Source organism: Apodemus sylvaticus, chromosome 13 (assembly GCF_947179515.1).
Source record: "Apodemus sylvaticus chromosome 13, mApoSyl1.1, whole genome shotgun sequence".
Lineage (NCBI taxonomy): Eukaryota > Metazoa > Chordata > Mammalia > Rodentia > Muridae > Apodemus > Apodemus sylvaticus.
Window position 1 is genome coordinate 93205101 of NC_067484.1, and position 13828 is coordinate 93218928.

General features: G+C 47.5%; 1 protein-coding gene across 2 annotated transcripts in view; it reads left to right on the forward strand.

The window, feature by feature from the left end:
- Positions 1 to 13828, forward strand: part of Npc1 (NPC intracellular cholesterol transporter 1) — a 47878-nt gene that overhangs the window by 24404 nt on the left and 9646 nt on the right. For both annotated transcript variants that reach the window (XM_052155972.1, XM_052155973.1), the window contains exons 6-15: positions 514 to 763; positions 1791 to 1864; positions 2297 to 2667; positions 3582 to 3808; positions 5718 to 5818; positions 9029 to 9131; positions 11154 to 11343; positions 11723 to 11905; positions 12525 to 12639; positions 13701 to 13828. In XM_052155972.1, the coding sequence (XP_052011932.1) occupies positions 514 to 763; positions 1791 to 1864; positions 2297 to 2667; positions 3582 to 3808; positions 5718 to 5818; positions 9029 to 9131; positions 11154 to 11343; positions 11723 to 11905; positions 12525 to 12639; positions 13701 to 13828 (1742 nt within the window). The remainder of the gene's footprint in view (positions 1 to 513; positions 764 to 1790; positions 1865 to 2296; positions 2668 to 3581; positions 3809 to 5717; positions 5819 to 9028; positions 9132 to 11153; positions 11344 to 11722; positions 11906 to 12524; positions 12640 to 13700) is intronic.

The following is a 13828-nucleotide window of genomic DNA, read 5'->3' on the forward strand; positions in this document are numbered from 1 at the left end:
TGTGTGTGTTCTAAAAGCTGAGCTGTATCTACTGTGGTATTAGACCAGGTGTTTGGACTGGAAGCCAGATGCTTTGAGGATCCACCTTATGTGGTTGGTGAAAGATCAGGGCACACGCTGTACCCAGAGTTGTTGATATCACAACAGATTAGGGATGGGGAACTTAGCTGAGGGTGCTTGCCTAGGCGTGCTCTGCCCAAAACCAGATGCACACACACCTGCGCTCAGGAGATACAGGGAAGAGCCGGAAGCTCAGTTATACTCAGCTACATATGTCATATGTCAGCTTGGCCTGCATACACCATCGTCGGTACCCACCTCACTCCCCCAGAACCCTAAGAGACAGAGCAACAACGTATAGTGCATGGTTACACAGCAGCCCTGTGTCCCTGGTGTCCAGCTGAGGGGTGCACTGTACCCTTGTGTGCTTGCCTTTGGGTTTAAATGTAAGCAGATACAAAACCCGGAATGTGTTCTCATGAGGTCCTAATTCGGCATAATTCCTTCTCGTAGATGTTTCGGTCCATGGGATGGAGCCCATGAGAAATGCCACCAAAGGCTGCAACGAGTCTCTAGATGAGGTCACAGGGCCATGTAGCTGCCAGGACTGCTCCGCTGTCTGTGGCCCCAAACCCCAGCCCCCACCACCTCCTGTGCCCTGGAGGCTCTTGGGCTTGGATGCCATGTATGTCATCATGTGGTTCACCTACCTGGCGTTTCTGTTTGTGTTTTTTGGAGGACTATTGGCAGTGTGGTGCCACAGGTAAGCCGGTTGGTTGGTTGGTTTCCTTCAAGACGAGAAGAGCAAAATTGCCCACATGCCACCTTTAGCTCCCAAGTGACCTTAGCTAATCCAGATAGGAAGTAAATATCTGTATGGGCACCATCCCCTGGATGGCTGTGCCCTGCAGCTAGTGAATCAGGTTTTGTTTACATATTTAACCATTTGAAGTAAATTATACTGACTTATTCAAAATGGTGTGTGATTTAAGGTATGTGCAGTAACCCAGGCAGTCTGTGTAAACCACATCTGAACAAAATCTAGTTACATGCGACACTGCAGTCCTATGTTCGTATCCTGTTTTAAGACAATATATATTTGTATTTGTTCATGTGTGTACATTCAAGTGCACATGTGTGTACATACGTGTGCACAAAGGCCAGTTTTGATCAGTTGCCCTTCATTTTGGCTGCTAATACTGTTTCTCCTCAGGTTCACCCCTGCTCTCCACTGCTGGGTCCTTTAGTCTGTGCTGTTTACCCTGGGGCGCCCTCCTGCCCTGTCTCCTCCCCTCCCTCCCTCCCTCTTCCTCCCCACTTCTCTCTGTCTGTCTCCTTCGTCATTTACTAATGGGACCCTTCCTCTACTCACTCAATGTGCCTTTTACATTTATTCGTTCTGTGGGCTGTACTCCATACCTGGGCATTGGAGCTCCTTCCCATCAGCTCCTGTGCTCTCTGGGTGTGCTCCCACCCAGGTCCTCTGCCCTAGGCCTGGGATCTTTTGGCTCAAGCTGTTTCTGGTCCTTTTGTTAGCAGCATCAGGGGCCCAGTCTGGGCACGGGGTTGCTCATTGCTATTGGAAGTAAATTTTCCAAGGATCCAAAAGTGATTCCTGTGCATTCCAACATGAAGTCACCTGTCAATGCTTTGTCATCTTAATGCCTTCCTAGATCTTCCCGAGGCCAGTGAGCCCAGGCAGGGAGAGCTGGCGACAGGGGACAGAGCAAGGAAGTGAGGTGCACTGTAGCCCTGAGTCTGCTGACACCACCTCTGTGCTTCTGTTTCAGGAGGCGGTACTTTGTGTCTGAGTACACTCCTATTGACAGCAACATCGCCTTTTCTGTGAATAGCAGTGACAAAGGTAGGCATGTTTGCATAGGTCAGGGGATCGATTATGTTGGCCTGAGAGCCTGTGTGAGGCAGTGCGTGTGCTGAGGACACAGCCACAGTGAAAGCAGACCTAACGCTTGCCTTCTGGCAGTGACTGGGCATCAGTGTGGTACCTCAGAACTAAGATAATAGCAATGACATAATTATGGACTGATGGGGGAGAATCACAGAGGCTCTGGGGGGGCAGAGTTGAGTGGAAGGAAGTCACCAGAGGGTCTATCCTGAGCAGCCAAGGAGAGTGAGGTAGGCAGAGGCTGTGGGGCCTTCGAGCATGGCAGTCATAGGACTGGATTCCAGCTAGCAGTTCCCACTTTCCTGTCCATCCACATTTGGGAGTGGCTAGTAACCTCCTCTCCCCTCCCCTCCCCTGCCCTCCCCTCCCCTCTCCTCTCCTCTCCTCCAGGGGAGGCCTCATGCTGTGACCCACTGGGCGCAGCATTCGATGACTGCCTAAGGCTCATGTTCACCAAGTGGGGGGCCTTCTGTGTCCGGAACCCTGCCTGCATCATTTTCTTCTCTCTGGTCTTCATCGCTGCGTGCTCTTCTGGCCTGGTGTTTGTCCGGGTCACCACCAATCCTGTGGAGCTCTGGTCAGCCCCTCACAGTCAGGCCCGCATGGAAAAGGAGTACTTTGACAAGCACTTTGGGCCATTCTTTCGCACGGAACAGCTTATTATCCAGGCCCCCAACACCAGTGTCCACATCTACGAGCCGTACCCATCAGGTGCTGATGTGCCCTTCGGGCCTCCACTGAACAAAGAGATTCTGCACCAGGTAAGCGGCCATTTCCGGTCATTGTTCCAAGGAAATGGGGTATTGGTCCTATTTGTTTCTGTTGTGATAACCAACCCTACCCAAAGCCATGTAGGGGAAGAAAACCTTTTGTGGCTTAGAGTTTTGGGACACCCACTTCGTCACTAAGGAAAGTCAGGCAGGAATGCAAGGCAGGGCCTTGAAGGCATCCTGTTTGCTGTTTCACACAGCATTGCCCCTCACGTCACAGCCAGATGAGTGCAGCAGGAACCGTGGAGGGCAGCACTTGGTAGTTGTCAGGCGGACTTACACTCAGCTAGCTTCCTTACTATAAAGTTGAGGCCTGCCTAGGGAATGGTGCTGCCCACAGGGGCCCGAGCCATGCTGTGTTATTAACAATTAAAGACTGTCCCCTGTCCGTATGCCCAGGCCAGTCTGACTGAGGCGATTTTTCAATTAAAGTATTCTTCCCAGACAATATTCTCTATCAGAATATATGCACACACACGCATACACACACACACACACACACAGACACACACACACACACACACACACACACACACGGTCACAGGGCAGAGCAAGGCAGGGAGCAGTATTTTTTTTGGCAAGGGACAAAGTCAAGAAGACCAGAGATTTGTTTCAAAACTGGACCTTGTTGGTGGACACTGGAATAGGGTGATTTTGTGTCTCTTGTTGATATCTGTCATGGTAATGATGACTCCTTCCCAGACACTGCAAACCAGAGTTCTTCATCCCAATTTTCTGTTAAAATCCCTTTGGCTCTCACTATGATGTTGAATAATCTTCCCCAATCCTAGGACATATATCCTCAGAATGTCTCTATCATCTGAGTTCTCGGGGCAGTGCTGGTTGGTGCAGAGCTGAAGAAACCTGCCATTTTTCTGGGTTTGCTTACTTTCCAAATCTTTCAGGTTCTGGACTTACAGACCGCCATTGAAAGTATTACCGCATCTTACAACAATGAAACCGTGACACTTCAGGACATCTGTGTGGCCCCTCTTTCTCCATACAACAGGAACTGCACCATCTTGAGTGTATTAAATTACTTCCAGAACAGCCACGCGGTGCTAGACAACCAAGTAGGCGATGACTTCTTTGTCTATGCCGATTACCACACGCACTTTCTGTACTGTGTACGGTAAGTGGTGCAGCCATTCATATGCCCTCTCGGCATCTGGGAGCGGTTGCCTGCTCTCTTCATACACTGCAGACCCGTAGACGGAGCCAGTCGTGCATCAAGAAACTCACGTCCTAATAGAGGGAGACCAATAGTAAATAAATAGAAAATAGACCGTATGTTACTTCACAGTAGGAGCACACTCTGAAAACATCATTGTTAATTTAGTACAAACATCATAATGTGTATTTACCCTAGGATCACATTAAGCAATATTACCCCAGGCGACCTTCTCCTGTATCTCATCTGCCATTGAGAGAAGTGGTTGCGTAGTATATGGCTGTATGTCGTGCTGTGCTGTGTGACACCTGTCACACCAGGTGGAGACGGGCTGCAAGGACACTAAGGCTGAGCGGAAAAGGCTCGGGTTTGTGCTGCTTTAGCACAGACAGCGTACAGGGGAAGGGAAGGAGGAAGCCTGTGGCTATCCCAGGACCGTGTCCCGGCAGCATGAGTAGCAAACGCAGAGGCCCTGGGGAGGAGCTCTCTCCATGTGTGTGTTTGTACAACGTACCTCTCGGCCTTAACAGGAACATCAGCGGCTTAACAGGAACAGCAGGCCATCCACCCTTCCTCCTGAGAGTCAGGAGCCCATTGTGGTGATTCTTGTTCTTCAAACAGAGCCTTCTCATTGTGGTTAATTAGTTTCAGTGCATGTGGCCTCCCTTTTTGGTATACTTAGAAGCATCATTAAAGATGCCAGCGAGGTGGGTATACTTATGTGCTTTCACATCAAGAATGAAATCTTGGGTGGACATTGGCCACAACAGAACACAGAACATATTCCAAGCCTTTCAGAGTTCGTCAGTATTTTGATTTTGCAATAAACAATAGTCAGAGCATTTAGTCTCATAAATACACAGTATAAAAGGACAGAAGTTTGGGGCAATTAGAAATTGTTGGAAATTCAGATTTCATCCCAAGCCATGGTTCCTTTAACAAATTTTGAGAAACTTTTCAAGCATTAGTTTTGAAAATCAAACCATTCTAGCACAATATAATCCAAGTATACACTATTACGATTTGATACATGGTGGGGAGTGATCCGGACAGAAATACTCAAAGGTTCTGTTTTCCTTAGAAGAGCAAAAAACTGTGTGCACAGTAAAACACTGCAGCCTGTAACGTGCAGAGGTCTCGGGTCAGGCTGCGTCTGTTGGTCTGTCTGCTGTGCAAAGTACATACCTATCCAGAACCCAGGCTTCATTGAAGTCACACATCGAGATGTGAAGGAACACGACCACAAACACCTTGGGCTCTTTTATGCTTTTGGGTTGTTTTTTTTTTAATAACTTTGGTTGTTGAAAATTCAAAACCTTTTATTGTTGACAGTTGGGGTTTTTTGTAAGCCCCACATTGATTTGGCCCCATGTGGACTCACAACCCACAGTTTTAGAGTCTGTTGTGTGCCAGGCAGTGGTGGCGCACGCCTTTAGTCCCAGCACTTGGGAGGCAGAGGCAGGTGGATTTCTGAGTTCAAAGCCAGCCTGGTCTACAGAGTGAGTTCCAGGACAGCCAGGGCTACACAGAGAAACCCTGTCTCAAAAAACCAAAAACCAAAACCGAGCGTCTGCCATGTGCAGCCTCCTTCACCTAGTTCTTCCTTAGAGAGCCAGGCAGGTCACACAGTGGCCGGCTGCCCCTGCACCCTTTATCCCTGTCTCTATACAGTGAGCACCATGTGTCGCAGGCCTCACTGGGGTGATAGCTACTCCTGACTGGTGCCCAGTGACTTGATTTCCTGGGGTGTGTGACAGCTGTGTTATTCACTAGGGAACCAGAGTACTCAGAGTGCAGCTATGCCATCCGAGTGTTTAGGTTGGTGTGGTGACTTGGAGGTTCTAATGATGTTTCTCTGAACTTTTGGCAGGGCTCCCGCCTCCTTGAATGACACGAGTTTGCTCCACGGGCCTTGCCTGGGTACATTCGGAGGACCAGTGTTCCCATGGCTTGTGCTGGGTGGCTACGATGGTAAGAAGTTCCTGGTCCACAACGCTGTCCTGGTTCTGTCCTCAGCCAGCAAGGGTGCTTATTACTAAATTCAGTCTTATTTCCCCATCTACTGAGTCCCCACGGTATCTCCTTTGGCTTTGGCTTTGAATTTTATCCTGGATTTAAAACAAGTGAGCCAGGTGTGGAGATGCATACCTAATAAACTCTCAGTGTTCAGGAGGTGTAAGCTGGAGGAACATGGGTTTGCTGTTGGCCTAGGCCACATAGTGAGACCAGACCGCGAAAACAAACACAAACCAGTCGGGACAGTGAACGCGTGCAGGCCGCGGAAGGGCTGCTGTTCCTCACTCGCTGCTTCCTGCAGCAGCTTCGAACACAGATCTTGCTAGGTAACGCTTATGAGACCTCCAGCATCTGCAGTTGCTGCCAGCCAAACAGGTTTTCTCCCGCTGCTAAAGGGGCCAGGTAGCTTTTGTTCCCTTGCTCCCTGGCAGGGGAGAAGTTGGGATCTGTATTTGAGCTGTATTCTGCCTTATAAAAAAGCTCTGTGTCATAAAAAGCTCTTTTTTGCTGGGTAGTGGTGGCTCACGCCTTGGGAGGCAGAGGCAGAAGCAGAGGCAGGTGGATCTCTGAGTTCTAGGCCAGCCTGGTCCACAGAGCGAGTTTTAGATTAGCTGGGGCTACAGAGAGAGACCCTGTTTGTGTGAAGGGAGCCCTGCTTTGTTTTGTATTGTTTTGTTTTTGTTTTTCGAGACAGGGTTTCTCTGTGTAGCCCTAGCTGTCCTGGAACTCACTCTGTAGACCAGGCTGGCCTTGAACTCAGAAATCAGCCTGCCTCTGCCTCCCAAATGCTACACCACCACAGCCCAGCAGGGAGCCCTTTCTTAAAGGGGGTGGAGGGGGGGGGAGGATGGTGTCAGTACCTGGCCTTCCTACCTGGAAAGTGGGTCTGGGCTTTTATTCCTTCCATCAGAATAAACTCCAGGAAATCAAAGATGGGTGTGTGGAAAAACGACACTATTAAAGAATTAGAAGAAACCAGAGATTTTTTAAAAATAATTTTTAAGATGGAATATGCATTCATAGACAATAAGGATAACACAAAAAACTACCAAAGGAAAGATTGAATGTTTGAAGGCAAGAGGAAAATTCATTTTTAGTACCCTTCTGGCTATAAGGAGCTCTTGTTTCTCGATAAAGCTTGTTTGCTTGCCTTTGAAAAAAATAAAAAGTAAAGGGCATAGGGCCTAGAGAGCTGACTCAGCAGTTACGAGCACTGACTGCGCTTTCAGAGGTCCTGAGTTCAAATCCCAGCAACCACATGATAGCTCACAACCATCTTTGATGGGATTGGATGCCCTCTTCTGGTGTGTCTGAAAACAGCTACAGTGTACTCACATATATAAAATAAATAATTCTTTAAAAAAAAAAAAAACCTGAAATATAAGACACTGCACACATAAACCTATTACTACTCATAATAGAGAACATTCGCTATTAATAAAAAGAACTGTATGGCGAGGAAGGGGATCAAGTTTTAAAATACTTGAAAGAAGCAATATAGGTGCAGTGTGTGCAGGTGTGGGTGTGACGCTCACATGGTGGGCTGAGGACAGGGTGCCTGTTTGTGTGTATAGAGGCCAGAGGAGGACCTCAGGTGTCCTGCTCCATTACTGCCTCCTTTATTCCTGTGAGACAGGGTCTCTCACTGAAGCTGGCGCCACACTGGTGGCTAGGAAGCCCCAGAGATCCTCCACCTCCCCACGCAATGCTGGGGTAATAGGCGGGATGAGTGACCTACTCCCACCTTCTTAGGGGGTTCTGAGGTCCAAACTCAGGTCTTTGTGTTTGCATAGCAAGTGTGTCTCACCTGCCAAGCCATCTCTGCAGCCCCACAAATGCCTCTAATTATATAAAGAAATACTCATGTTCACCTCTTTTCGTGAAGTGCATCTCACTTTGTACAGAACTGGCATAGGCCAGATATTGAGAAAACATGGCAAGTTCTGGCTAGACTGGGAGGCCCAGGCAGGAATGGCTGCTTAGTGTATCTACAGCTCATGAGATAAAACCTGGCCCAAGGTTACTGTTTTGTTAAATACAGGATCAAAACTTTGGAGGGAATTTTGACAGAACTTATCAAAAAATTAGTTATGTCCATAGTTTTGACTCAAAGATGACAAGTAAAAATTGATTCTACAGATATGAACTCTATATTAAAATTTTGTAGAGCCTTTGCAGTAATTTAGTTTGTAATTTTTAAAACTTGCGAAGATCTCCAGCAACGGGGACTTGGTTAAATTATCTTGGACTATATTGTTCTGTGGAAAGGAATAAGCGTGCATGCTGGGTCTTTATGGATGGAAATGGAGCGATCTCGTAAGACACAGAGTTTCTAGTTTGAGTTTGTGTTTGGAGACAGAACGTTGCTCTGTAGCTGAGGGTGGCCTAGAACTTGGCGGGGTGACCCAGGCTAGGTACAACTTTACCTTCCTTAGTCTCCATAGTTCTGAGGTGTGTGACACAGTAGGTTTCAGGGTGCACAGTAAAACGGTATAAGATGGTATAAAATACCATGGTAGAGCGGATGTTCCTCTGTGAAAGGGGCAAAGGGAGAAGACACACGTGTTTGCCTGGTGTGCTGCAGAAGCATCCACAGCTGGCTGCTTACATCTTGACGAGAACTAAGAACAGAATGAAAATTTGAAATTTTGCAATGCTCGTCGTCCAGGCGTGGTGGCACACACCTCCAATCCCAGCACAGGAAGGCAGAGGCAGGTGGATCTTTGTGAGTTTGAAGCCAGCCAGGACAGCCAGGGCTATAGAGAGACCCTGTCTGAGATACAGAGGGACCAGAAGAGGATGGCATCAGCATGGGCTGGGGTAGGCGGCAGGGGAGATCAACAGGGATACTTGTTATCAAATGCCTTATATGCGTGGATGGAAATATATGTTTAAACCATCATGTGAAATTAACCAAAATATGTAAAAGAAGAAATTAAACAAGAATTGTTGCTTATGCTTATTAAAGCGGAAAGGTTACTCTTCCTGAATAACAGATATCAGAGTTCTTTGTGCATTTACTAGCCAAGGTAGCACAGACCAGTTCTGTGCCAGCCATTCCTGAGTTAGGAAATCAGAGTCAGCTATGGGGTATCACTGTGACTCGTGTTTATCTGACTTTGCGTTTCTAAACTTGGCTTTTCAATGTCATGTTTTGCTTTCTAGATCAGAACTACAATAATGCCACCGCACTTGTGATTACCTTCCCTGTCACTAATTACCATAACGATACGGAGAAGCTCCAGAGAGCCTGGGCCTGGGAGAAAGAGTGAGTCACCGTGGGGCTGGGGGTGGGCAGTGCGTGCGCTTGGACCTCTGTCCGCACTGCAGCAGCGCAAGGTCACAGGAGCCTTTTCACTTGGTAGGAGCTGCGCTGCGAAGTCCTTGAACAGATTGCCTAGAAGCGGGTGGTTTTAATGGGCACCCAGGAATAAAGTATTGGCGAAGCGTATAGTCCACTCATTGTGAGTGTCCCACTTAAGGCTTCGGCCAGTAGAATGTTTTGATTACGTTAGGATAATGCTGTTCCCTTTAGCTGCCCTGTACACCCTCTCAGCCTCTCACCCACAGCATTAGGCGACCGCAGATCTTTTTGTCCTCATGGATGTTTATGCTGGGAATGTTATATGAATATGGCTTTGTATGTGGCGTCTGGTGTCTGGCTCTTTCTGCTGTGACACCCTAGTACCGTGTTTCTCATTTTGACCAAATACTCCAGTGCACACAACTCTGCCTCATTTGTCTGTGCATTTGTCACCCACATATAGTTGGGTTGCATCTGTCATTTGGCTATTATAAAGAACAGCTCTGTGCATCTGTGTATGCATGTTTTTACCAGTTGTGTTTTCATTTCCTTTGGAGACATGTATCTGTAGGCGTAGAATCCCTGGACCTTAGAATAATTGCTTTAACCATTTGACCCCGACGGACGATTTCCCACCGTGTGGTAGCACCAGTCTGTGCTTGCGTGCTATTAAAATTTTTAAGCATCTTTTTGTGAGCTTATTCTCCATATCCTTTGCCCATTTTAATTAGATAATTTGTGCTCCTTCTATTTAGAGTTATAAAATTTTGTTACATATTCTAAATAGAAACCCATTATCAGATACATTATGTCAAGATTTTTTTCCTGTTTCTATGGTGCCCCTTTGAGCTTTCGGAGCACAGAAGTTTTTCATGTTGAAGTTCAGTTTTCCGTTCTTCTGTTGCCTGTGTGTTTGGTGGGTCTGTGGCTTGACACAATGATAGGAGGTTTAGTCTTGTGCTTTATTTTGAGGATTTTATAATTTTTAAGGCCTCCATTTTGGCCTTTGGTGCATTTAAACCTTTCAAGCCCAGGCCCAGCATGCTAGGCAGACACCCTGCTGCGGAGCTGTCTATCAGCCCTTGGGTTTCTGAGACCAGGTCGTGCCAGCCTTTAATGCTGCAGGCCGTTCATTTTTGTCTGTGGTGTGAGGTAAGTGTCCAGGTTCATTCTTTGCATACAGCCATCTATCTACTGCCTTTAACCGCTTGCTGAAAAGATTTTTCCCTGAATTACTGAGCGCTCATAGTGTACTTAGCAGAAGTCAGTCCCTCAGAGAAATGTGTCTGTAATTCTTCTGAGCATTTCTGTCTGCCCTTGTGCTAGTTGTCACACTTTCTGGCTTACTGTGATAATTTGGAATTAGGAAATATAATTGTACTTTGTTCATCCCAGGACTGTTATGGATGCTTGGGGCCCTAATTGTATGTGGGTTTGAGAAGTGGCTGATCATTTCCTGTAAAGAAATCAGGCCTGATCTGACAGATTTGTTCAGCTTATACATCCACTTTTAAAATTTTGCTCCATGTACATATATTCATTCACACGTGTTCATTTAAGTTATTTAAGTCTGACACGGTAGTGCACGCCAGCAATCCTAGGACTCTGGAGGCTGAGGCTGAAGGATCACTTTAGCTCAGAAATTCTAGACCAGCTTGGGCACATAGTGAGACATGTCTCTCTGAAAACAAAGCAGAACAGAACACGAACCGGTTTTAAACATGTTCTAAACTGTAGACAATTTCAGGGCTGGGTTACATTAGGCTTAGGGTCGAGAGCTTGCCTTCAGTGTCCAGGGCCCTGTGTTCGATCCCCAGCACCACCATTAAGGGTGGGGCAGTCAGCCTGGCTGATTTCCTACGCTCAGAGCGTCCTGCCTGGGCTCCTGGGCTGAGGTCAAGCAGGATGGCCTTTGTGTCCTAAGTGTTGAGACACTCCTCCAGCCTGTCTTTAATTTAAAAATCTAAAAATTTGCTTACTCCTTAGGTTTATTAATTTTATGAAAAACTACAAGAATCCAAATCTGACCATTTCCTTCACTGCCGAGAGAAGCATTGAGGATGAACTCAACCGGGAAAGTAACAGTGACGTGTTCACCGTCATCGTCAGCTACGCCGTGATGTTTGTGTACATTTCCCTTGCCCTAGGTCACATCCAGAGCTGTGGCAGGCTTCTGGTGAGTGTGACATGCACACGGGGAGGAGGGTGTTAGATGTGACAGTACAGGCCGTGACATCTTACTCTCCTCAGACATTCCTCACCAAGTTACCTCAGATGCGTTGCTCTGTCTGTAAGCATCGTGTTAACTCTATATAACTTTTCCGTTTTCTGCATCTACTTTCTTCACTTCCTAAGGTTTACTTCACATAATTCACATAAACCATTTTTTTTTTTACCAGTACCTGTAAGTGAATAAACTTTGTTGCTAAGGAAAAACCTACAAGTTTTTTTTTCTGTGTTCTCTCACACTGTGGGTTGTACATTTAACACTTTTTTAGAGTGTAGCAGGGAGGACAGAAAGCTCTCTGATGCCCTGTGATTTCGTCCAATGTCAGGTGGATTCTAAAATCTCACTGGGCATCGCGGGGATCCTGATAGTGCTGAGCTCGGTGGCCTGCTCCCTGGGTATCTTCAGCTACATCGGGATGCCTCTGACCCTCATCGTCATTGAAGTTATCCCATTCCTGGTGCTGGCTGTCGGGGTGGACAACATCTTCATTCTCGTGCAGACCTACCAGGTAACTCCCCATCTTCTCTGGAGCTCAGTGTCTGAGTGCTCAGGTTTGTCAACAGCTGCTCCGCACTGCCCGTGAGAACACAGCTCCACGGTCTTTTCCTCCGTGGCTCTGTGGTCTGATTTGCTCTTCACGTTTGGAACCAAGAATCTCAACCCTCTCTTACTTGGTGAAGTAGAAACAAATTGAGAACTTAGTATTAGATACTCCTGTCACATATGTGCAGTAGGAACTAATACACGTAGGGGAATTACTTTAGGTGTTAATGGTTCTGAAATGATTTCTAGCACACAGCAGACACATAACAGATTTGTCGCGCTCTGAGACACAGCTCAAAGCAGCCATTGTAGGATTTGGTCTGAGTTGCCTGAAGTCCTTGTCTGATTGGGGACTCGATGACATGCAAGTGTCATGCATTGGTCCATCATCTTTTTGCAACCCCATGTATACCAGGCAGTTGTCTGATAACATGACTCAGTATTTGCTGAGTTTCTCATCTGGTGCTCTGTCGGTGATCCAACTCAACTAACAGGATTAATCAGCTGCTGCAGCTAACAGAAGACAGGAACCAGATGGGCTCTGTGACTGAGAAATTTTAATAGTGAATTTTTTTTTCTTTAAGAGAGATGAGCGTCTTCAGGAGGAGACACTGGATCAGCAGCTGGGCAGGATCCTCGGGGAAGTGGCCCCGACCATGTTCCTTTCATCCTTTTCTGAGACCTCAGCATTTTTCTTTGGTAAATTTATTGTAAATCATACGGTTCTGGGGCCTGCTGGGTATCTGACTGTGCCCCACGTCCCTCCCTTTTGAGAGCTTGCTGCACACTTGGAGTGCTGCTCACTGGACCTCTTAGCGAACTGGCAGTGTCTCCAGAGTCACCTGCATGGCCAGAGTCCTCGGTTCTCCCTCGCAGCAGTGCCACGCAAGTTGGCTTGCAGGATGCTCTAGAGGCCTTTGTTTTTTACACGAGCGCAAACTCCCAGGGGAAACAGGCTCATTAGTGAGCAGAGAGAGCTTCTTGTAGTGCTTCAGTACAGGGAGCGATAATGAGCTAGAACAAAAATCCTCGGGATTCTTTTGTGCAAAGCTGTCACTGAATCACATGTCGCCTGCCCAGTCTGTCCCCAAAGTGTAGGAAGAAAAAAGCGGCTTGATCCTGGTAGAGACTGACTGAGGTCAGAAATCTGTCCTCGTTGTCCAAGGTCACAGCTGCAGTGCCCGTGTGGCCACCAGCTCTTCCACGAGCCGTTGTAGGCAGGTTCAGGTGACAGGCTTTCGGTGGGGGCATGCTGGCACAGTGTCACTTCCTGTTCTGTAGAGCCCACAGGAAACCTGTGGTCGTTACTGTGCCTTTGAGAGTCACAGGTGCAGGGGCAGAGACCTCTTTACTTTTCCAAGAAAGCCAGCACAGGTGTGTTGATAAGGGCAGCTCCTGCTGCACCTCAAGGTCAGGGTGGCTTTCCCAGACTTGGGGGCAGAATGCTGCTGCATCCCGAGGACTGCACACGCCCATCTGCAGAGAGGCATCGAGAGAAGACGCCTGTCTCCCTGTTTGTCTTTGGGATCATGTGGCTGGCCCAGCGTCACAAAGGTCTTCCTCCAAAATAGTATGGTGAATCTAGATTTTTATTTAAACTTTACACCACTATTAAATACTGACAATTTATTACAAATATTTTTGATTCTAAAATGGCTCAGTGTAAGGTGGGTGAAGAGGAAATGGTGTATGTGCACGGGAACATGCCCCGAGGCCTGTGGTCCTCTGGGGGTCTCGACAGTGCGCTCCTCTCCCTGTAGGCGCGCTGTCCTCGATGCCGGCTGTCCACACCTTCTCTCTGTTTGCGGGGATGGCGGTCCTCATTGATTTCCTCCTTCAGATCACCTGCTTTGTGAGCCTCCTGGGGCTGGATATCAAGAGGCAAGAG